This window comes from Pristis pectinata, chromosome 8 (genome assembly GCF_009764475.1).
Source record: "Pristis pectinata isolate sPriPec2 chromosome 8, sPriPec2.1.pri, whole genome shotgun sequence".
Classification (NCBI taxonomy): Eukaryota; Metazoa; Chordata; class Chondrichthyes; order Rhinopristiformes; family Pristidae; genus Pristis; species Pristis pectinata.
In genome coordinates, this window is record NC_067412.1 from 11,215,623 (window position 1) to 11,240,321 (window position 24,699).

The 24,699-nt window shown below is 46.0% G+C and overlaps 1 protein-coding gene across 2 annotated transcripts in view; it reads left to right on the top strand.

Moving 5' to 3' along the window:
* Positions 1 to 24,699, top strand: part of LOC127573317 (putative protein MSS51 homolog, mitochondrial) — a 34,050-nt gene that overhangs the window by 2,730 nt on the left and 6,621 nt on the right. For both annotated transcript variants that reach the window (XM_052021390.1, XM_052021391.1), the window contains exons 2-5: positions 3,882 to 4,074; positions 6,464 to 6,619; positions 10,808 to 10,932; positions 12,964 to 13,527. In XM_052021390.1, coding sequence (XP_051877350.1) covers positions 3,905 to 4,074; positions 6,464 to 6,619; positions 10,808 to 10,932; positions 12,964 to 13,527 — 1,015 coding nt within the window. In that variant the 5' untranslated portion in view covers positions 3,882 to 3,904. The remainder of the gene's footprint in view (positions 1 to 3,881; positions 4,075 to 6,463; positions 6,620 to 10,807; positions 10,933 to 12,963; positions 13,528 to 24,699) is intronic.

Consider the following 24,699-nt stretch of genomic DNA (forward strand, 5'->3'; position numbering starts at 1 on the left):
TATTACTTAGTTGGGAAAGAATTTACCAGCATGATCTGGAATTGTGGTAACAATGGCTTTATCAAACTGGCAAGCAAAATTTTCCATGAGTTCAGGTCTGGGTGAACATGTCGAGACCCAGTGATGTGAGCTCTTTCTCAGTGGGTGACACTCTTCCTTGTCCCTGAGTTACAGCTCTGGCCGAATTCCCATTCCAGAGCTATGAGCACATCTCAGCTGACATTCCAATGTGGGAATGCTGGGCTTTTGGACGAAACGTTGTATTGTCTGTCCTTTCAGATGGATGTAATATATCTCGAGCTGAGTGTTCCTGAGAAAGTGGGGGAATTATCCTCTGTGGCCGATATTTAATCAACACCACAAATAAGTGGCTGATGTGGTCATTATTACAGTGCCACTTGTGGGAGTTTGTTGACCCCACATTTCGCATGCACCACCAGACCCAAGGGCAGCTTCTACCCCACTGTTATCAGACTCATGAATGGACCTCTCATACACTAAAAAGATGAGCTCTTGATCTCTGATCTCCCAATCTACCTCGCCGTGGCCCTTGCACTTTATTTGTCTACCTGCACTGCACTTTCTCTGTAACTGTAACACTATATTCTGCATTCTGTTCTCTTTTTACTACCTTGATGCACTCATGTATGGCATGATAGAAAAATGGGGGGCTATGTGGGAGGGAAGGGTTAGAGATCTGAAAGCAGGATAAAATGTCAGCATAACATCGTGGGCCGAAGGACCTGTACTGTGCTGTAATGTTCTATGATCTGTCTGGATGGCATGCAAAACAAAAGCTTTTCACTGTATTTCAGTACACGTGAAAATAATAAACCAATATCACTACATTAAACATACTGTAAAGACATCAATGCACATTCATTGTACCATCAATTAAATCCATTTTCTTAGAATACATCAACACTATTCATGTTTCCAGCTTAAATACACCTGTGAAGCATTTGAGAGGCTGTTACAACAGCCCCAACCCCTCAATGTCCAGTGATAGTGTGATCTTTCCCACCAAGCCTTAGTCACTCCCATATGTGCTTCCCCCAGATCTTCGGCGGTGTGATCGACTTGCAAGGGAAGGTTTATCCTTTACAAATGTCACTGAGACGGCAGAGCAGCCAGGGGTTCCATTACCTTGTGGTGGGGGAGACAGGTAGCTCAATGTTGGCATTGCGAAGAGCTGAGGGGAGTGTCATTGCATGCAGCCTTAAAGTAAACCCATCTTCAAATCTGCCATGAGTCACTGCCATCAATCAACACAATTGGAACTGATGTGGGCAAAAGATGAAGAGTCAAGCTGGAGATGACAAGGTAGGCAAGTCGTTTCCATCTCTCTGCCAACTCTTAAAGATGTACCAGGCAATGAATTGAAATCACTTGCTCAAGGGATCCTGATGTTTTCAGCTTCCTGAGTAGGGGCAAGAGGCTCTTCCATTTTCCAGATGAGGTCCTCTTGGGGCAAACCCTGACTACAGCCTTCTGAAGTGGTATGTTGGTGGCCCTAGGGTAAGGTAGAGCAGTCAAGTCCTCGGGAGTACCCAGGAGTGTGCCTGGGTGAAGGTGTCAGAAGCTCTGGTCCATGTGTAACAAGTGTTCACTGTGCAAGATTGGCAGCTGTTCTAATAAACAGGGACAAAGCCTTCTGAGTGAGGTGGTCTCTGTTTGTGCAGCTGCCCGTCTAGAGTATTAATAGATCCTATTAAATCAACATTTTGTGATAGCATCCCAGTCAGTTCTATGTGTAATTCCCTCAGAACTCCAACTATGTGGTTGGCTTGCAAAGATTTATTCTTTAGAAAGACTGTTGAGGTGACGGAGCAGGTGAGAGTTTCAATGAAGTGAGAGAGGTTTGTGCTCACAATGAAACGACCCATCTCCGTCTCCTGTGATTGGAAGGTGCTGAGGGGTCATCATTCTCATGTTCCTCAGAGCCCAGAAAGAGGATGTCCAAAGGTGAGGCTCGCTGATGTTTGTGGTTGTCAGACGTCAATCATCCCAAGCCCAGGACCCTCTGCAGGAGTTGCTCAGGATACGACCTGGCCCCAACCATCTTCAGCTGCTCCACCAATGAACTTCCATCCATCATTAAACGCATTTGAATGCTCTGCAATCATCAGTGAACATCTCCTCTTTTGATTTTATAATGGATAGAAGATCTTCGGAGAAGCAGCTGAAGATGGATGAGCTAGGACACTCAGGAACTCCTACAGTAGTGCCCTGCAACTGGGCTGACTGACCTCCAACAACTACAACCATCTACCTTTGTGCGAGGTATGACTCCAGCCATTGGAGTGTTTTCCCTCATAGCCTTCAGTCTTACCAAGGTTCCTTGATTAGATCCCCTAGTCAATTCTGCTTTGACCTCAAGGGCAATCACTCTCTCCTCACCTCTGGAATTCAACTCTTTGGTCAATGTTTGAACCGAGGCTACGATGAGATCTGGAGCCAACTGGTGGAACCCAACGTGGACATCAGTGAGGAGGCCGTTCTACAGATGCACCATCCTAAACATTCACTCACGGTGGTCTGTTGTGTGCAATCCACAAAAAACGCAGCAGTTACTCACCTGGGCCATGACCAGAGCACCTCTCAGACACGTGATCTCTGCCGCCTGGAAGAACAAGGGCAGCAGGCGCACAGGCACAGCATCGTGTGCATTTCCCCTCCACTGACTTGGACATATGTTGTTGAGCTGAAGTCCTGGAACTCTCTACCCAACCGAACTGCAGGAGCACCTTTACCAGGAGAACTGCAGTGTCATAGCATAATACAGCATGGGAACAGGCCCTTCAGACCAACTCGTCCATGCCAACCATGGTGCCTGCCCAACTAGTTGGCCCACATACCCCTCCTATCCATGTACTTATCCAAATGTCTTTTGAATGCTGTTACTGTACTTTCTCTTCAACCACTTTCTCCGGCAGCTCATTCCATACACGCACCATCCCTCTGTGTGAAGAAGTTGCCCCTCAAATCCCTCTTAAATCTTTCGCCTCTCACCTTAAACCTATGCCCTCTAGTTTCAAGTTCTCCTTCCTTGAGAAAAAGACCAGTGCTTGAAGAAAATTGCAAATCACCACCTTCTCATGGTCTCTTAGAAGAGGGCAGTAAATGCTGACCTTGGCAGTGACACCAAAATCCCATAAATTATAGTAACATGTATCTCCTCTTCCTTTGAACAGCATGGTCAGATAGGCTTGGGTCACCCAATATCTCTGGGTAGAATTAGTGATTTTTAAGCATCCTGCCTGTATATTTCTGAAAGAGAAGCAAGAATATTCAAAGCTTTACTTCCAAACAAATTTTGTGTGGCTGAAGTCAGGAGCCCAGAGTTTTCTCCGGCAAGGACAGTAAGGCAGTCTCCCATGTGTGAGGTAAAGACATTAGAGAACCAAGGTGGGTCGACAGCCACGATTGGCTAGCAGATGAGACTTGAAGGGTAGAACAGACAACTTCTGTCCTGTACAGCATCAAACCCTTCAGCAAGGTAGAGGATGGTTAAGTATCCAATAATATTCCTCAGTCTGATCCTCAGAAAATCACTGCTTTTACCTCTCTCCTTCCCACAGATTTTCTTGAGGTTTTTTTTAATTAATGAGTTAATCTTCTGCTGAATTGATATCTTAATTTCTCTTGGTATCCAGTCCAAAGCAACATTTCATTTTCATAACTTAATCTTCTGCTTACACACCGCCCCCCCCCCCCCACCCTTCACCAAACTAAAATCCTCACAAGCTGGCTCACAGAAGCATTGCAAGGGGGAAAAAAAATTGGCTTTAAGGCAGGAGGAAATAGCTGGACAGGTGGCTGATAACTTGCTCCAGAGAAATACCTTTAACGGTAATATCTTAGCCCATTGTTTTTCACAGGGTTACTGGAAGGAGAAAACACCATGTCGCACCAAGTCATTGAGAAATCTACCTCCGAGCAGAAAGCAGATGCCTCCTGCGCTGGGGGTGTCTACACAGATACACTTGGTTTTGTTTCCATGGATTCCAATGTTCCAGGACTCTCGAAGGTTATCCTTCAGAAGTTAAATATGCAAAGTTACAATGACTACAGGTAAATGGGTCTCTCGCATAGATCTTAAAGTTTGGGGATTTATTTTGGGGGTGTTGCTGATAGGTTTACCTTCCTTTAACCTGTCTGACATTCGGTTTTACTTGTCCATGTGATGTGGACATTGCCAACAAGGGTCAGCGTTGCCCTTTGACCTGCCAAGCTGTGTCAGAGGGCAGTTAGGGGTCAGCGGCATTGCTATGGTTCTGGAGTCGCATGTCTGGTAAGGAGATGGGGAGGGGAACCAGTGGGAGGAAGGTTAGAGGAACAGCACCTCATACTCCACCTTGGTAGTCTCCAACCTGACAGCATGAACATCGATGTCTCCAACTTCTAGTAACCAATCCCCCGTCCCTTCTCTTTTTTATTATTATTACCTTGATCCCACTGGCCCCCATCACCCCTTCTCTTTCTCCACCCTTCCCTCTCGATCTGCCACAAACTCCTTCCTCCGGTTCCTCTCCTCAACTCCTTCCCTTTATTCCATGGTCCACTGTCCTCTCCTGTCAGATTCCATCTTCTTCAGCCCTTTGTCACTTCCACCTATCACCTCCGAGTTTCTTACGTCATTCCCAGTCTGTCCCCTCCCCCACCTGCCTATCACCCCCCCCCCCACCCCACCTAGATCCACCTGTCACTCGCCAGCTCTTGCTCCACCCCTTCCCCCACCTTTTATACCGGCTATCTCCTCTCTTTCTTTCCAGTCCTGATGAAGGGTCTTGACCCAAAACGTCGACTGTCCATTTCCCTCCATAGATGCTGCCTGACCTGCTGAGTTCCTCCAGTGTTTTGTGTGCTGCTCCAGATTCCAGCATCTGCGGTCTCTCTTGTGTCTCCTAAGAGTGGCAGGTTTAGTTTCCTGAAGAACTTTAGTGAAACAGTTGCATCTTAAGACCCCACCCACCCGGGTCATTCTCTCTTCTCTCTTCTTCCATCGGGTAGAAGATACAGGTGCCTGAGAGCACGTACCACCAGACTTAAGGACAGTTTCTACCCCACTGTGATAAGACTATTGAACGGTCCCCTTATACAATGAGATGGACTCTGACCTCACAATCTACCTTGTTGTGACCTTGCACCTTATTGCACTGCACTTTCTCTGTAGTTGTGACACTTTACTCTGTAGTGTTATTGTTTTTACCTGTACTACATCAATGCACTCTGTACTAACTCAATGTAACTACACTGTGTAATGAATTGACCTGTACGATCGGTATGCAAGACAAGTTTTTCACTGTACCTCAGTACAAGTGACAATAACAAACCAATACCATACCAATCTGTCAGCTTCATGGCCAGTGGTGAAGTGTGGTCATTGCTGTATTGTGGGAAGCACTGTGGGCAGGTTACACACAGCAGGCTCTCACAATGACCAGACATTTGGTTTAATGCTGCTAAACAAGGATAAATACTGGCCAGGATGTCATGGATGATCTAAAGTAGTGCCACTCTTACTTGCAGTTAGGAGAGCAATACGATGCAGAAAGGTACAGTCTTAAGGAAGGGTTGAGGGATTAGTGTTGTCCTCGTCAATACTTTTCCCTCAGCCCCCAGTATCATATTGCTGTTGGTGGGAGCTTGCTGTATCATATAGGTTGGCTGCACAATTCCTGCATCACAGCAGTACCTAAATTTCACAACAGGATTTACAGATACTCCCCAGGTTACCAACACCCAACGTATGTACAGCCCGTACATACGAGGGAGCGTTTGGCAGACTGGTGGGATGGACTTGCCAGCTGTTTCCGGGTGGGAACTCGATACTCAATATCTGAATGGTTGAGGTAAATGCCCCGGTTTAACTACACGTTGCCCTTGGTTGGCCCATGGTGTTTATTTAAATACCTTGCCAGGTGGCCGCAGTTCAGACTTGCGAACTGTCCAGGTTAGGAACAGTTCTCAGGAACAGGACCTGTCGTATCTGGGGAGGACCTGTAATTTGACTGTAGAGGCAGTTTAGGACTTCCTGAGGTTTTGACAGGTGCTACAGAAATGCACTTCATCCCTGTGGTGAATTGGTACTTGGGCTGGTGTGAGGATGTTACCCTGCTGGGAGACTCTAGAACTAGGAGGCCATAGTCTCAGAGTAATTCCTGCTCCATCCTGCATTCCAGACAGTGTTGAGGAGGAATTTCATCTCTTGGAGAGTTAGGAATTCCCATCCCAGATGCTCCAAGTATATTCTAGGTAGCTTATTGGTCTACAGAGGAATCGAGGGTCAAGGGGATGAAGCAGGTAAGGGAGCTGAGGCCAACGATCAGACTAATCATGATAGGTGGAGCAGGCTAGAGGAGCCGATTGGCTGACTCCGACTCCTGTTTATTGGGTTATTGTTGCTATGGGACTGGGGAGGAGTTTCTGCTCAGTGGTGTTTGCTCTTCCGTTGGTGCAGAGCTGCTTTGGAGGGAAGAAAATCCGTCTTGGATTTTGGAATCCGTTCTTACCAGGAGATGTTTCAGAAGATGGAGGATACCTTCAAATTCTGTGCAGAGTGCAAGAAGCTTCCGGAAGCTCTGCTGGACCAAAGGGGTCTTCGACGTTGCAAAAGGTAAGGGCTTAAGGAAAAGTGAGAGCCAATGAACAACTCAGCTGGTCGGTGACCCATGGATTCTCTCTCAAGCTTCACCCTCATTGGCCAAGTCTTGGCTTCATTCAGGACTAACAGCAAATCAGCCGTTTGGGAGTGTATCAATGTCCTTGAACATTGGACGGTGAATAAACTCTTTGTTGTTCAGACTAGTGAAAGATCAAGCAAGGATTGGCATCACGGTCATCACAGACACAGTGGGACGAAGGGCCTATACTGTACTGTTCTATGCTCTGAGGATATTCCCCTCCCCCTTTGCAAAGGCACAGTAGTGTAGCGGTTAGCGTAGTGCTATTATGGCACCAGTGATCCAGGCTCAATTCCGGCCGCTGTCTGTAAGGAGTTTGAACGCTCTTCCCGTGTCTGCGTGGATTTCCTCAAGGTGCTCCGGTTTCCTCGCACGTTCCAAAGGCGTACGGGTTAGGAAGTTGTGGGCCTGCTATGTTGGCACCTGAAGAATGGCGACACTTGCGGGCTGCCCTCAGAACACTGTACGCAAAAGATGTATTTCACTGTGTGTTTCAATGTACATGTGACTAATAAAGATATCTTAAATAGAAGATACTTTAAAGAAACCCAAGGAAACAACATGACCATAAAATTCCAAACAGGTCAACTCGTGTTTACTCATCCTTTTCCATAATGGTAGCGCTTCCAGATGCCATGTGCTTGCTCCATTGGTCAATAAGATAATGGCTGACCCTCAAACGTCTACCGCCCCACCAATGTCCCCTTTCAGCCCTGGTATCCAAAGATCCAGTGATCTCAGTCTGAGTATTCTCAGTGACCAGGGATCTGTGGGAAGAAATGACAGAGAACCATACCCATGAGTGAAGGAATTCCTGCCTGTTCTGTTCCAGTGGCTAATCCCTTTTCCTATGGCCCTACTCATGAATCCGGGCAAACTATTGAGAAGGAAATGACTGACACTAAAAATTTTACATTTACTGAGCAGCACCATTCCTTAATATTTGAGTTTTGAAATTCTGAAAGAGGTTCTTATTCTCACCCACCCCAAATCACAGAGCCCCTGAGAAGTATTAGCATTAGGTAATTTCTCTCAGGAGTCTTTAGCCTCTTGTTTTATAGCTTCAGTGACCAGGATTATTTATTTACCATTTGCACACATTCTTAGTGAAGTAGCCACATGATGGTTGACCAGTTATGGCTCAGAGAGTTCACCATCTGGTCAGTGGATACATGCTCACAACATGTCATGCATTGGTCTGCACCACTGCTGCAGTTTGGGTTACCACCGAGACCAGAATGGTGCTAGTAGACTGCACAGAGGCCCTGCTGTCTTGCAGTGCTGTAGGATAAGATAAGGTATTTATTTATTAATCACATGTACATCGAAACACACAGTGAAATGCGTCTTTTTGCGTTACTGAGAATGTGCTGGGGGCAGCCTGCAAGTGTCGCCATACTTCCGGCGCCAACATAGCATGCCCACAACTTCCTAATCCATACGTCTTTGGAATGCGGAGGAAACTGGAGCACCTGGAGGAAACCCACTCCGTCACGGGGACTACGTACAAACTCCTTACAGACAGCGGTCGGAATTGAACACGGGTCGCTGGTGCTGTGACAGCATTATGCTAAATGCTACACTACTGTGGCACATTATGAGATGTGGTGGGAATCAGGCTAGTGAAAAGGTTTGAAAACAGAGATGAGATGTTTTAAGATCAAGGCATAGCTTAATAGGGATTCAACACAGGTCTGTGAGCATATGAGGTGGATGTGTTAGAATACTGGTAGCAGAGGTTTGGATGATACCAAGCATGCAGAGAGTAGAATGAGGGAGTCTGTCCAGGAGTGTGTTGGAATAGTTTGAATTTGGTCAAACTTCACAGCAGGGAGTGGTGTCTCATAGCTCCAGCAACCAGGGTTCAATCCCAACCTTCTTGCTGTCTGTGTGGAGTTTGCATGTTCTCCCTGTGACTGTGTGGGTTTCCCCCGGGTGCTCTGGTTTCCTCCCGCATCTCAAAGCCGTGGGTGGGCAGGTTAATTGGCCGCTGTAAATTGCCTCTGGCGCATGGGTGAGTGGTGGTATCGGGGGAGGGAAGGGGGTGTTGATGGGACTATGAGGAGAAAAATGTAATAGTGTGAATGTGTGTTCGATCGTCGATGTGGCCTTGGTAGACCACAGAACCTGTTTCCTTGCTGTGTGTGACTCAATCTCCGACAGAGACAGGGATCTGAGGAGGAATTTGGAGATGAGGAGGGTTTTCAGCAACAGACATGTTAAGGCAGGGATGGTGTTACAGAGGTAGAATGAGGCAGTCTCGGCAAAGGTCTGTAGTCCAATGATCATCCAAGCATCAGATTGCCAACATTCTAGTTCCATTTCAGTCCTGATGCAGAGTTTCGACCTGAAATGTCAACAGTTCCTTTCCCCTCCACAGATGCTGCTCGGCCCACTGAGTTCCTCCAGCAGCTGGTTTGTTGTCAATGGGGAAGGATCGGCTTTATGGCAGTGACTGAAGACGTCCATTCTCCTAGAGTTAAACCAGAGCAAATGTCTGCTCAGCCAGTGTCGGGCAAGGAGACCTGGCAGTGGCTGTAGTGAGAGGAACAGGGTCAGTGTTTTGGGTTAATAAAAACAGAACATGCTGGAAGCACACAGCAAGTCGGGCCAAGTCTGGAGGAAGAGAAACAGAGTCAACACTTGGAGTCGAAGACCCTTCGTCAGAACTGGGAAGGAGACAAGAGAAGCTTGTTATACAGCAGGGAGGATGGGGGAAGGCCAAAGCCAGGGTGACCATCGGGATAAGCTCTAGACAAGGTTATCTAGTCAATGAGTGAATGGGGGCAGTTAAGGAGGGAGAAGATGGACAAAAGAATGTGAGAGTGGTGAAATTCAGAGCAGGAGGGCATGCCCTGGAGGTCAGGCTGGGAATGACCTCCATTCCCAGAGGAAAAAAAAAGAGGGGAAAAAAAGGGCAGAAAACCAACAAACAAGCTGAGCCATTATCACAGTAGGATGAGTGATGCAGACAGAGATCACATTAGCTGAACGTAGAACAATGAACATTACAGCAGAGTCAGACTTTTTCCCAGTGCGACAATGGCTAAGACAAGGGGACATAATCTTAAGGTGATTGGGGATGTCAGGGGTAAGTTTTTTTTACACAGAGTGGTGGGTGCGTGGAACGCACTGCCGGCAGAGGTTGTGGGGGCAGATATATTAGGGACATTTAAGAGACTCTTAGATAGCCAAATAAATGATAGAGAAATGGGAGGGAAGGGTTAACATCTATGAGGGAAAGGTTAGATAGATCTTAGAGCAGGATAAAATGTTGGCACAACATTGTGGGCCTTATGGCCTGTACTGTGCTGTAGTGTTCTATGTTCTATATGGTGGTTAGTATGTGGAACGAGCTGCCAGAGAAAGTGGTAGAAGGTGGGTACAATTACAATGTTTAAAGGACATTTGGACAGGTTTATGAATAGCAAAGGTTTCAAAGGATATGGCTCAAAGATGGGCAAACAGGACTAGCTCAGGAAGGCAACTTAGTCGGCATGGATGAGTTGGGTCAAACGACTCAATGAATCTATGACTTTAGGGGGCTATAGATCAAAGTTTCAGGTTGGTGACTTGCACCAGAATTATATCAAAGTTGGATGTTTTTCAGGCATTGGTGGCCAGAATTGGCCTGGGTTACACTGGTTTTGTTCTGCTAAACTCAGCCCAACAGGGTCCAATTTCTGTCCTGAACTTTACCCCAGTACTTAGGAGCTTGCATAAAACTGAATTTTTTATGCCATTGGGCAGCCTACTCCCTACCAAGGTATATATAGCTAACTGGGAACCAGAGTCCAGCAGCTATGCACGAGAGCTGGTTGGAACAAAACTGAGTGTGTGGGTAGATAGAATAACCAATCCTCCAATGATCTAAAATGTCTATGATATCACAGTACACTTACTTTTATATTTCAATCCATATTTGGATAATGCACCCCACTGGCATGTGATTCTGAATTGAGAGGGGGAGGTTTCTATTTGCGCGTGGTTGCCAGATATTGAATAATACCTTGTAGATAAGGGTCAGCCTGTATAATGCTCAGTGTAAACTGGCTGCTCTTTTAATTCAATGTTCATGAGAAACTGTTTACTGATGCTGGGTTGACCATTTGGAATTGCAGATGCCAGAATGTCTACTACTGTGGGAAGGAGTGTCAAAGGATGAGCTGGCCCCTGCACAAGAAATTCTGCAAGAAACTAAAATGGGCAGCAATAGACAGGCTGCTGGAGTGGCTGGTTTTCACAGGTACTGAGTGCTCAGTCCAGCACTCGTTATATTTTAAACACCAACGCTGGTTACTTTCTCTCAGTGTGTTTACTTTCAGTCTCCCCCTGAGGTAGGGAATCCAGGGCTTCCTCCTCCCTCCCCCTGAGGTAGGGAATCCAGGGCTTCCTCCTCCCTCCCCCTGAGGTAGGGAATCCAGGGCTTCCTCCTCCCTCATCTCCACCAATTCCAATTCACCAATCTGCTTAAGAGGCATTTAGACAGGGCACTGAAGAAGGCATTCGGCACGCTTGCCTTCATCGGTCAGGACACTGAGTACAAAAGTTGGAATGTCATACAATAGCTGTTCAAGACATTGGTGAGACTGCGCTTGAAATACTGTGTGCATTTCTGGTCGTCTGGGTATAGGAAGGATGCCATTAAGTTGGAGAGGGTGCAGGAAAGATTCATGAGGATGTTATCGGGACTGGAGTGCTTGAGCTCTAAGGAGAGATTGGATAGGCTGGGCCTTTTTTCCTGGAGCGTAGGAGGCTGAGGGGTGATCTCATAGAGGTTTATAAAATCATGAGGGGCATAGATAAGGGGAATGGTCACCGTCTTTTTCTCAGCATAGGGGAGCCTGAAACAAGAGGATGTAGACTTAAGGTGAGAGGGGAAAGATTTAAAAGGGACCTGAGGGGCAACCTGTTCACACAGATGATGGTGGGTGGTCCCAGACAAGTGGTAGAGGTAGTTACAATGTTGAAAAGACATTTAGACTGGTACACAGATAGGAAAAGTTTAGAGGGATATGGGACAAGCGCGGGGAAATGGGACTAGCTCAAGTAACATGGATGAGTTGGGCCGAAGGGCCTGTTTCCATGCTGTGTAATTCCATGACTCTATGGACAGGCAGGGAATGGGGGGATATGCAGGCAGATGGGATTAGTTTGGATTGGCGTCGTGGTCAGCACAGACATTGTGGGCCAAGGGCCTGTTCCTGTGCTGTACTGTTCTATGTTCTACGCGACTGTGTTGGGTTGGGGGGTGCGTTAATGAATTGGGGTGAAGCCAGCCTCTGCTGCCTTCCCATGGCTCAATGGTGTATATAATATTGCTTTCACTGGGAAAACCAGGAGAAGGCCATTCAGCCCTTTACCCCCTTCCCCACCCCATTCAATTAGACCTAATCTTTCCCTCAGTTCCATTGCTGATACCATTCATGGGAACCCCTGCACTAGTATAGAGACACATCTACTTTCCCAGCAGGCTTCGTGGAAGGAAACCCACCACCTTTAAGACTCTTGAATGGACCTCTTAGTTGCTAAAGGTGATCTCCAATCTACCTTGTCACGGTACCTTTATTTGTCTGTCTGCATTGTACTTTCTTTGTAACTATAACACTATATTCTGCATTCTGTTTTTTCCCTTTTGTTCTACCTCGATGTATTTACGTGTGGAGTGATGTTTCTGGATGGTATGCAGACAAAAGCTGTTCACTGTAGCTCGGTAATTATGACAATAATAAACCAATTACTAATTACCCACTCTGGCCTACACATGACTCCAGACCCATCAGTTTGGTAACTGGTAATTGCCCTCTGACGTACCCTTGCAGACCATCTCAGGGGCAATTAGGGAAAGACCAGATCCTGGCATTGCCAGTGATGCCCACACCCCTTGACTGGATAGGATATAAAGGAGTCACTTTCTCACTCAGCTGGAGGCAGACTGGTGTGTGGGACTGGCAGGGGAAGGTATTTCCCACTTGGAAGACTGAGTGGCCTCAGTAACCTTGGGTCGAGCTTAACAACAGTCTGCTCATCTGTTGTGGCTCCGAGACCCATTTGTTTATAGACCTTCTTGACTTTTAAACCATGCTACTCTCACAACATTGAAGAAGCATCAAGACAAGTACTTGAGTCACCAAGGCATAGAAGGCTGCGGACCAAATGTGGGTAAATAGGACAACCGATAAGTACAATGGTCAGCATAGATATGACGGGCCAAAGGGCCTGTTTCTGTTCTGTATGACTCTATGACTTTATTCAATTTAGCTCTTTTGATCCCCAGGTGACATCCCTTTCCCCAGCGAAAACTGGACGAGGGCTGTCGGTGAGGTGAAAGGCTGGGATGATTGGTTCTTGATGCAGGAGGACCTCGATGCCAAGCTGAGTTCCATTTTGCACTGTAAGCACATGGACATACTGTGGGAAAATGCAGGGAAACCAAGGCCTGGAGATGATGAGCTCTTGGAATCCATCAAACAGGTGACCACTGACTTTCAGACCAGGCCAGTTACGATTGGATTTGCTCTTCACAGCTTTGGCATTGACCCATTAGAAAAGCCCCTCACCATTCACGTCATCGGGGCCTCTCATACTGAGACCCTTAACGCCAGGCTGAAAGACTACGATGAACTTGCTCATATGTTTCCGGGCAACGAGGGCATTGAGGTTGTCATGATTGGGCCTGAGGTGGTGGCAGGTCCTACGATAAGGCCTCCCTTGCAGACCTACGCTGGCAGGAGACGGGTGTACCTGAGTGGCTGGAAAGGGCTGTACCACGTGTACTGGGAGACCATGGTGGAGTCAGAACGAGCTGCCCGGCCACACTTGGTGATAGGATTTCACCCAGGTGAGCTGAACCTTCTTGCAACTTAATTAAAGCAATACTACCTTTTCAAAAGATCTTTTGCCCACCTGCTTCGATCTTGCAGCATCCCTTTATGTGTATCAGAGCAAAATTCTGTAGTTGCTGGAAATCAGAAATAAAAACCGAATACTTGGAGCAGACCTAACCTGACACAGGCTGAGGAGTACAGACAGCTGGAAAATCCACTGGCTTCAGTGCTGTCATGTGGAATCGTGTGCAGGACTGGGAGGTTACTCCTGCTCCCTGTTGTGCCTTATCTGTCAGTGGATCCAGTAGAACTGAGCAGAGGTCATAGATAGGCACATACCACATGGAAACAGGCCCTTCAGCCCATCGAGCCTCTGCCAACTATCAAGCACCTACTTCCACCAATCCCATTTTATTCTCTCCACATTCCCACCAACTCCCTCCAGATTCTACCACTCACCTACACACGAGAGACGATTTACAGTGACCAACTAACTTACCAAACTGCACGTCTTTGGGATGTTAAAGTCTAGTTTATTGTCTTGTGCACAAGTACATGTGTGCACAGGTGCAATGAAAAACTTACTTGCAGCAGCATCACAGGCACATAGCATCATATCAGCAGCATTCTCAAGAAAAATATAAATTAAGCAGAAATTAAGCACGATTTTTACAAGAAAGAACACAATTAGAACAAAAACAAAGTCCATTTTAGTGCAAAGTGGTCACAGTGTTGCTAAACTCTAGTAATTAGGGTTGTGCCGGTTGGTTCAAGAACTGAATGGTTGAAGGGAAGTAACTGTTCTTGAACCTGGTGGAGTGGGACTTCAGGCTTCTGTACCTCCTGCCCAATGGCAGCTGTGAGAAGAGAACCTGGAGGAAACCCATGCGGATATGGGGAGATTGTGCAAAATCCACACAGACTGCGCCACTGGAGGTCAGAATTGAACCTGGGTCACTGGACTTGCAAAGCAGTGGCTCTACTAGGTGCACCACTGTGCCACCCTATGCCCTATCCCAAAATGTTTCATTTGTAGTTTAGTTCGGGTACTGCAGAGTTAATATTGTGAGGAAGTTAAGCATCAAAGAATCCCTTGTTCTTCATCAGCTGCCTGAGTTACACCTGGAGTAGGGTGCAGATCCCTGGAGGCTGTTATTCCATACCAGAAAATAACTTCTGTCTCAAAGGAAGCATAATCTAGTTCTTGAGTCCAAAGACAGCAGCTATATCATTACAGGGGTTGAGACCAGGCTGTCTTGCAATGCAGACATTCATTGTTTAATTGTGTGTTTATTTGCTAATCAAAAGTGACAGAACTTGCCTTATAATCTTTTAGTAGAGCCATGCACTAAATAAACAGATAAAAGATAAAACCACTGGGATTAAAAATGTGAGATTCGGGTGGTGTCTGGCAGGCTAATCAGCATTGGAAACAGAAGGATAGATGGATATTTTTTAAAAGGCACTTTATAAACCTAAAAGTGTCATTGACCTGAAGCATCAACTCTGTTTGTCTCTCCACACATGCTGCCTGACCTGCTGAGTATTTCTGGCATATTTTGTGTCAGACTAAAACAAAACCAGTCAAAGTCACATTACTGTTCATGGGAGCTGGGCTTAACTTTGGAAGCTGTGGTTTGTGCTCCACAACAAGGGTCTACACTTCCAAAGTATTTCATTGGGACGTCCTGAGGTTGGAAAGGTGCTTTATGAATGCAAGTTCCTCCTAATGGCCTCTGTTTCTTTGTGGTTTGACTTGGAAGGTTTTAATTATCCCATTGAGTTTTCTGCTCATGCACCATTTCCTTTATCCTTATCCTGTGGAGAAGCTGAGAGAAGAAGAGTTGGCAGGCTGCATTCTCAACATCTATCCCTCTCGGAGGGGACTTTTTAGCACATGCCACAGTTTCACGCAGCTTTGCCACTGACTGTCTCAGCCGGGCATTGGCAGTGGGTGCCATCGCCGTGTCTCAAAACCAGGGTGAACGTGGCGTAACTCAATCCACGATACCCTCCTCTCCTGGCACTGCCTCACTCAGTCTTTCACATCTCAGGACACCTGAAGGTACCTTACAGCCAGTTTTAAATGTAGTCGCAGTTGAAACGTAGATCACGCTGACACTGGTTAGTTAACAAAAAGCCCGCACAAGCAGCAATCAGAGAAAACTTACGACACAGGAGACCACTCAGCCTATCTGTACTAGTAGAAAAAAAATTAAGTAATCATATCTCACCCTCCAGCACTAGGTCTGTAAGCAAAAGGAAGACTACAACGGGATGAGGGAGGAGTTGGCTAATGTAGACTAGGAAACACAGGCTACATGGTGGGACAGTTGAGGAACAGTGGAAGACTTTCAAAGAGATTTTTCACGGTGCTCAACAAAAGTATATTCCAGTGAAAAGCAAGGATAGTAAGGGTGGGGAGAGCCAGCCTTCGATAACTAAGGAAATAAAAGAAGGCGTCAGGCTAAAAGCTCATGTATACAAAGTTGCCAAGAGTAGTGGGAAAGTGGAAGATTGGGAAAACTTTAAAAAGCAACAAAGCACCACTAAGCAAGCAATAAGCAAAAGGGAAGATAGATTATGAAAGTAAACTAGCACAAAATATAAAAACAGATAGTAGAAGTTTTTATAATTATATAAAGCAGAAAAGGTTGGCTAAAGTGAACATAGGTTCCATGGAAGATGAGAAGGGGGAATTAATATTGGGTAATGTGGAAATGGCCGAGGCCTTGAATGACTATTTTGTGTTGGCCTTCACGGTGGAGGACACGTCTAACATGCTAAAGAGAGATGTCATGGATGTGATGGGAGGTGAGGACCTCGATACAATCGCTGTCACTGAAGAGGTAGTGATGAGCAAACTAGTGGGCCTAAAGGTAGACAAGTCCCCTGGTTCTGATGGGATGCATCCCAGGGTACTGAAAGAAATGGGGAAAGTATAGTAGAGGTGTTTGTGATAACTTACCAAAATTCTCTGGACTCTGGGCAGGTCCTGGCGGATTGGAAGACGGCAAATGCCACATCACTGTTTAAAAAGGATGTAGGCAAAATGCAGGTAACCTGTAGTCAGGAAAATGCTTGAAGCTATCACTAAGGAAGAAATAGCGAGACATCTGGATAGAAGTGGTTCCATCAGGCAGACACAGCATGGATTCAGGAAGGGCAGGTCCTGTTCAACAAACTTACTGGCGTTCTTTGAGGATATAATGAGCACAGTGGATAGAGGGGAACAGGTGGATGTTGCATACTTGGATTTCCAGAAGGTGTTCAATAAGGTGCTGCATAAAAGACTTCTCCATAAGATAAGGATGCATGGAGTTGGGGATAATGTATTAGCATGCGTGGAGGATTGGTTAACCAATAGAAGGCAGAGAATTGGGATAAATGGGTGTTTCTCTGGCTGGCAATCAGTGGTGACCGGGGTACCGCAGGGGTTGGTGCTGGGCCTGCAACTGTTCACGATATACATTAACAACTTGGAAGAGGGGACCTAGTGTAGCATATTTAAGTTTGCTGTGACACTAAGTTGAGTGGAAAAGTAAATTGTGCAGAGGATGCGGAGAGTCTGCAGAGAAATATGGATAGGTTAAGTGAGTGGGCAAGGGTCTGGCAGATGGAGTACAATGTTGGTAAATGCGAGGTAATCCATTTTGGAAGGAAAAACAGAAGATCAGATTATTATTTAAGCGGTGAAAGATTGCAGCATGCTGTTGTGCACAGGAACTTGGGAGTGCTTGTGCATGAATTGCAAAAGGTTGGTTTGCAGGTTTAACAGGTTATCAAGAAGGCAAATGGAACGCTGGCCTTCATTGCTAGAGGAATTGAATGTAAGAGCAGGGAGGTTATGATGCAACTGTATAGGGTGCTGGTGAGGCCGCACCTGGAGTACTGCGTGGAGCTCTGGTCTCTTTACTTGAGGAAAGATATACTGGCTTTGGAGGCACTGCAGAGGAGGGTGACCAGGTTGATTCCAGAGATGAGGGGGTTAGCCTATGAAGAGAGATTGAGTCACCTGGGACTATACTCGCTGGAATTCAGAAGAATGAGAGGGGATTTTATAGAAACATATAAAACTATGAAAGGGATAGATAAGATAGAGGCAGGAAGGTTGTTTCCGCTGGTAGGTGAGGCTAGAACTAGGGGACATAGTCTCAAGATACAGGGAAATAGATTTAGGATGGAGATGAGGAGAAACTGCTTTTCCCAGAAACTGTGGAGTTCTCTGCCCAGGGAGGCAGTAGAGGGTACATCATTAAATATACTTAAGACACAGTTAGATAGATTTTTACATAGTAGGGGAATTAAGGGTTATGGGGAAAAGGCAGGTAGGTGGATCTGAGTCCATGGCCAGATCAGCCATGATCTTATTGAATGGCAGAGCAGACTCAAAGGGCCAGATGGACTACTCCTGCTCCTATTTCTTAAGTTCTTCAGTTCACAGCTCTTTTAGGGTACATCTAAATACTTTATAAATGTGATGAGGTTACCACCGTTTCAGGTAGAAAGTTCCAGAGCTACCACACTCTGAGTGAAAGGTTTGTTCCTCATCTCCCCTCTAATCCTTCCACCAATTACTTTCAATCTGTAGCCCCTGTTAACTGTTAAGATATTAAATTTACCAGCTAAGCTGGAAATAACTTTGAGTTAGGGATAAGTATTGGCCAGGATGAAGGTTGGAAAACCCCACCAGAGTCAAACATAAGATGGGTCTTGGGAAGACAGTGAGCTATTGGTCCTGTGCAGAAGGTTTACAGCCCCATGATCTACTGCACTGTTGCTGCTTGCCAGCTCCTCTTTGACACCATCTCCCAACTCTGTGACCTCTACCAGCTAAAATAATATCATAGAAAGGATGTGGAGGCTTTGGAAAGGGTGCAAAAGAGGTTTACCAGGATACTGCCTGGATTAGAGGGCACGTAATATGAGGATAGGTTGGACAAACTTGGATTGTTTTCTCTGGAGTGGCAGAGGCCGAGCAGAGATAATGAGAGGCATAGATAGACAGCCGGTGTCTTTATCCCAGGGTCGAAATGTCTAATGCTAGAGGGCATGCATTTAAGGTGAGAGGGGGTAAGTTCAAAGGAGATGTGTGGGGCAAGTTTTTTACTTGCCTGGAAGTTACCTTTACAGGGTGCCTGAATTGCGCTGCGAGGGGTGGTGGTGGAGGCAGATACGATAGAGGTGTTTAAGAGCCTCTTAGGCACATGAATGTGCAGAGAATGGAGGGATATGGACGTTGTCTAGGCAGAAGGGATTAGTTTAGTTAGGCATTTATGTTTAATTTAGTAATTAAACGTAACTTAAATGCTAGTTTCTAGTTTAATTACTAAATTAGTAATAGTTACACACAATATCATGGGCTGAAGGGCCTGTTCCTGTGTTGTACTCTTCTATGTTCTAAAAGGACGAGGACAGAAGTTGAATGGGAGTGATATTCAAGAAAATAAGGGCAGATGATCAAATATCTGACCGATGAGCCAGGTTTAAAGCAGGGAGAAGGTTAGAGAGTCAGCGGCAGCCACGCTCTACTGATGGAAATACAGGGGGTGCTCTGAGTGGCAATAATCCTGAGGCATCTCCCATGCATTTCCCTAACGTAATCTCATTGGATCATAAATGTCTAACCAAGAGAGGAAACGGAGCCTCGTCATTTCACCATCTCCTTCGAACAGTGGTCCCTCTGACAGCGCAGTGCTACCTCAGCACTTACTGGGATGTCAGCTCTCTTTTCCCCTCCGATCTCTACCGTCTGGAGTGGGACTAGAACTTGCAACCTTCTGACCCGTGTTGCGTTAATCCTGGACAACTCCTTCCGCTTGGATCCCCAATATAAATTTCTGTTCAGAAAGGTTCTTTTCACAAGTAAGTGAACTTATGCTTGTGCCTCTGATTTGTGAATGGCTGCAACAGATGAAGGCGTTTATAGTTTTATATGCGATGACATTCATATCCATAGCACGTGGAGCAATTAAGGCCACCAAGCTGACAGGCCAATAAATTACTGAAGCTCCCAGTTATACAGTGTGGTCCCAGGGCTTTACAGACTCACATGGACTAATTGGCCTACATAAATGACGAAGCAGTTTCGAAAAGGTTGGCATCATTCCAACCCACTCTGTCTAATTAGTTAGTGATTGCTCCATTGTTAACAATGCCAAATGGTAAAAGGGACTGGAATTTGCAATCCAGCTCTAAGCAAGTCTTTATTACAACAAGGCCCAACACAAACTTGAGGAACACCTCATCTTCTATCTGGGTATGTTGCAGCCTTCTGGACTCAATACGGGCCGTCCCCAGGTTAAGAATGCCCGAATTATGGACACCCCTAGATACAATCGAGGCCCCATAATATTATTAAATTTGAAAGTTTGACCTACGTACATAGATTTGTTCCTAAGAACAGCAGAACTAGTTTCCTCTCTCTCTCTTCTTTAAGTAATTGTTCTTAATTCCTCTCTCTCTTCTTTAAGTAATTGTTCTTTCTTCTCAGTATTATGTGCTTTTGATGCCATTCATTACAACACTGTGGAGGTGTGATTACCATATCGAGTGATTTTTGTGTATTTTCCAACTAATAGACAAAATTGGCTTATGAACATCTGTAAAAACGGAACCTGTTTGTTAATGGGGACAGCCTGCATCAAATTTTCCGACTTTACCTCCCTCTCTATCATATCAGAACTGGCTACTTCTGTCATCCTGTTTGTAATTTCCACATAGTCCCACAACCCCACTATTTACAACAAATTACAGTACACAGACAAAGAAGCTTAATGTAATGGTAAATTCACCCATTAAGCCATTTGGACTCATCCTATCAGAGACATTCCCTTTGTTCTACCCACCTTCTCTCAGACTGAAAACTAACTTGCTTTTCTCTTTCTCCTCAGTTTTGAGGCTGCTTCCAACCTGGCTCTTTGATCAAACCTTTGCTCATCTGTCCTTATAACAACCTTTCCTGGATCAACATTCCAAACCTCTGCCCTTGACCTTCTAGGTGGTAGAAGCCACAGAGTTGGGAGATGATCTCAAAGAGGACTTGGCGAGCAGTAACAGTGCAGTAGATCTTGGGTTCGTACACCTTCTGCACCAGGACCCCAAAGCAATGGCTCACAGCCTTCCCAAGATTCTCTTGTGTTTGACTCTGACAGGGGTTCCAGTCTTGGCAGATTGCTGTAGTGACTGGTTTTCTCTGAAGATTTCAGTGACTTACTTCCCTATAACTACAGTGGGGGGAAGACGGATCCAGCTTCTTGTGTGGGGCAGGACTGTCTTCAACTGTCTAGCCGCTGTGAGCGGTGTTGGATGAGGGGAGGGTTTGGGTCCATGGCGGGGACCAAGCAAGGATGAACCTTCTCCCCATCCTGAGGTGTTTGGGGTATTGGACCAGGTGACTGCTTGCTCCAGACAGTGTTGCATTCTTGAGTTCCTCTGGCAAACATTCCACAGTATTGCATGACGTTGTTGGGCTGCAGGAAGGTAACAGAGAAAATATCCAGCTCTATAGGTGCTGGATCTCTGTGGCATTCATTAAACTGGGGGCAGTAAACCTCATTCATCCTCTGAGAGTTCAATTAGTTATTTGTAAGCACAAGGTTTCAAACTCATTATCCATCTGAAGTGCCTGCTCTCCGCCACATTCCTTGGGAATATGTGGCCAGATTTTTGGGCTGAAGTGCTTTATCTCCAAAGCGGGAGCTGGGTTTTACTTCCTCTTGTTTTTTTGCCTCCCACTGACTTTAGCTGCTCAGGAAAGTGCTGAAAAATACAAGGGGGTCAGTAGCACAGCTACGATTAGCCTGTCACCGCGCTGGGAGTGTGGAGAAATGTTCCCCTGCAGACGAATGCTATCTTCCGTGACTGTCGGTGAGGCACTCTGATCTGACGGCCCTACACCAGCAATAGTAACCAGTCCTACATTCAAACGGAAGGAGGTGCATTTATATAGCGCCTCGAGTCCCTGTTTCAAAATGTTTTGTACCATTGAAGGAGGCTGAGGGGTGACCTGATAGAAGTATATAAGATTATGAGAGGCATAGACAAGGCACTTGGTCAAAATCTTTTTCCCATGGTAGGGGGCATGAGAAACAAGAAGGCATGGCTTTAAGGTGAGAGTTAGGAGATTTAAGGGGGATCTTAGGGGTAAGTTTTTTACAGAGTGGTTGATATCTGGAACATGCTGCCTGAGCAAGTGGTGGAATCAGATACAATTACTATGTTTAAGAGGCATTTAGATGGACACTTCAGTAGTCAAGGCATAGAAGGATACGGTCCGAATGCGGGCAGTGGAATTAGTGTAGATAGGCAAGAAGGTTAGTACAGAGGTGGTGGGCTGAAGGGCCTGTTTCTGTGCTGTACAACTGTATGAATCTATAAAGTATGGTTACCATTCTTATGTAGGAAACTAGACAGTTAGTATGATAAGATCTTTATTAGTCACATGTCCATCAAAACACACAGTGAAATACATCTTTTGCATAGTGATTTTGGGGGGCAGCCCGCAAGTGTCGCCACACTTCCGGCGCCAACATAGCATGCCCATAACTTCCTAACCTGTATGTCTTTGGAATGTGGGAGGAAACTGGAGCACCCAGAGGAAACCCACACAGACAGGGGGAGAACGTACAAACTCCTTACAGACAGTGGCCGGATTTGAACCTGGGTCTCTGGCGCTGTAAAGCATTATGCTAACCACTATGCTACCGTGAGTATCAATGAGTAAATGATCTGCTTTTGGAAATATTGACAGAGCAGAACACCAGTGTGAATTCTCCTGCTCTTTTTTGGGGCAGTGCAATGGGGTCTTGTATAATCAACTGAGAGGGCAAATGGAGCTTTAATGTTCAATCATATCTTTCACGTATCTCCTTACAAGATAGAAGGAGGCTATTTTAGTGCAGTGAGCCTATGCTGAGTCATCTGAGCAATATCATTCCCCCACTAATTTTTCCTGTAACCTATTCTCCCCGTATTCCTGGCAGCTCCACCCAGATTCTACCACATACCTACACTAGGGCCAGTGTACAGTGGCAAATTATCCTACCAACCACATTTCTTTGGGATGTGGGAGGAAGCCAGAGCACCTGGAGGAAATCAGCAGTGAGAAGATGCAAACTCTACATGGGCAACACCAGAGGCTGGGATTGAACCAGGGTCACTGGAGCTGTGAGGCAGTGGCTCTACTAGCTGTACCAATGTGCTGTCCATCTGAACTATGGCACTCCATCAATACTGCACCAAGTTTTCGGGTAGTCAGTGGTAGCTTGCTGTGGAGGTTCTGCGCTGAGTTGACCTTAAAGAACCCAAGACTCAGCTCCTAATCACGTGACCGAGTATTAGCCATCGAATTAGGCAAGGTATTAACTTTCCCTCATCAGCAGCCGTTGTTGGTAGCTGGCAGTCAACTTGTGCACAACAAGATCCCAATAAAACAAAACAAATCAGTCAAAGGCCATTTGGGAGATCTTTCAAAATGAAGCCCTAATGTTCAATCATATCTATCATAAATTTCCTCTGCCTTTGTTTTTATTCAGTTGAAGGAGGCTGAGGGGAGACCTGATAGAAGTATATAAGATTATGAGAGGCGTAGATAGTCAGAATCTTTTTCCCATGGTAGGGATATCAAAAACAAGAGGACGTGGTTTAACACAATGATGCTGGAGGAACTCAGCAGGCCAGGCAGCATCCGTGGAGAAAAGCAGGCGGTCAACGTTTCAGGTCAGACCCCTTCTTCAGGACTCAAACTCCTGACCCGAAATGTTGACCGCCTGCTTTTCTCCATGGATGCTGCCTGGCCTGCTGAGTTCCTCCAGCATCATCGTGTTTTTCATCTAGATTCCAGCATCTGCGGTCCTTTGTTTCTCTAGGACATGGTTTAAAGTGAGAATTAGAAGGGGAACTTAGGGGTAAATTTTTTACACAGTGGAATGTGCTGCCTGAGGAGGTGGCGGAATCAGATGCAGTCACTATGGTTAAGAAACACTTAGACAGGCACTTAAATAGGTAAGGCATAGAAGGCTGTCAGGGAAGCTCACCAAACTTGGGCTCCTCTTTGAGGTCACTCTGTGTGATCTTCCTTTATCTTTACCTTGGTGGTGCATTATGGGCTGGGCTGGGTTCCCTGTAGAGTGTTGCACAGAGGGGTGACTCAGGCACCACAAATTACTAAATCTGCGGAATCTTCCTGTGCATCAGTGTCACAGGACAACACACAGGCTCGCGTGTCGCCAGTAGTGAACGGGATCCAAGAAACTCGGTGTCGGAGGAGCACAGGGCTAGTGGAGAGAGGTTCCAGGAATCGAGACTCACAGGTTGGCAGCCACCAATAATAGAAGATTTAATACCGATATTAAACCTCTTTAAATAAGCATGGAGAGATTTGCTATCATGTGGAATTCTTGGAAGGTTTTGTTTGCTCTAAAATTAAAGCTGGTCATGTTTTAGTGACACCTGACTCTCTCTGGGTTGGCTGTGGCTCTGTTTATGTGGGTTTACATGGAATGTGCTCAGTTGTACCAGTCAGTGGGTGGTGTTATTTACAAGGTGGCCTATTCAGCGAGAGCTCTCAAGCACGGAACGCCCATCTTTCCCTGCCAAATATGGCTATTCCCGTTCAGCTCAACCTTACTGGTGTGTTGGGAAGCATCTGTGTTGTTTGTCTTTGTGGTTTTCTGATCCCTTTCTGGAATCGCTTGCTTGTAAATTCTGGTTTCAGGCTATTGCAAGAGCTGTCCCTCTCCCATGCCTCTCCCTGGGAGAAATATAAGTGGGGGCTTATGGATTAAATTTTATCTCTAAAGAGCTACTGCTAGGGGTTCCTAACATGCCACCCTTCTCCAGTTCTCCTTTGATAGTGTTAACAGCTGGCATATCAGCAACCTCTGCTATAAATCTGTTGAAATGCTTTTGACATAATAAGCTCCCAATCTTTCCCTGCCACTAACTTTATTTAAACCTTATACAGCATGGTAATAGGCCCTTCTGGCCCAACGAGCCCGTGCTGCCCAATTACACTCATGTTAACCTACTAACCCATACGTTTTTGGAATGTGGGAGGTAACCGGAGAACCTAGAGGAAACCCACGCAGTCACGGGGAGAACGTACAAACTCCTTACAGACAGCGGCGGGAATTGAATCCTGATCGCTGGCGCTGTAATAGCGTTACGCTAACCGCTACACTACC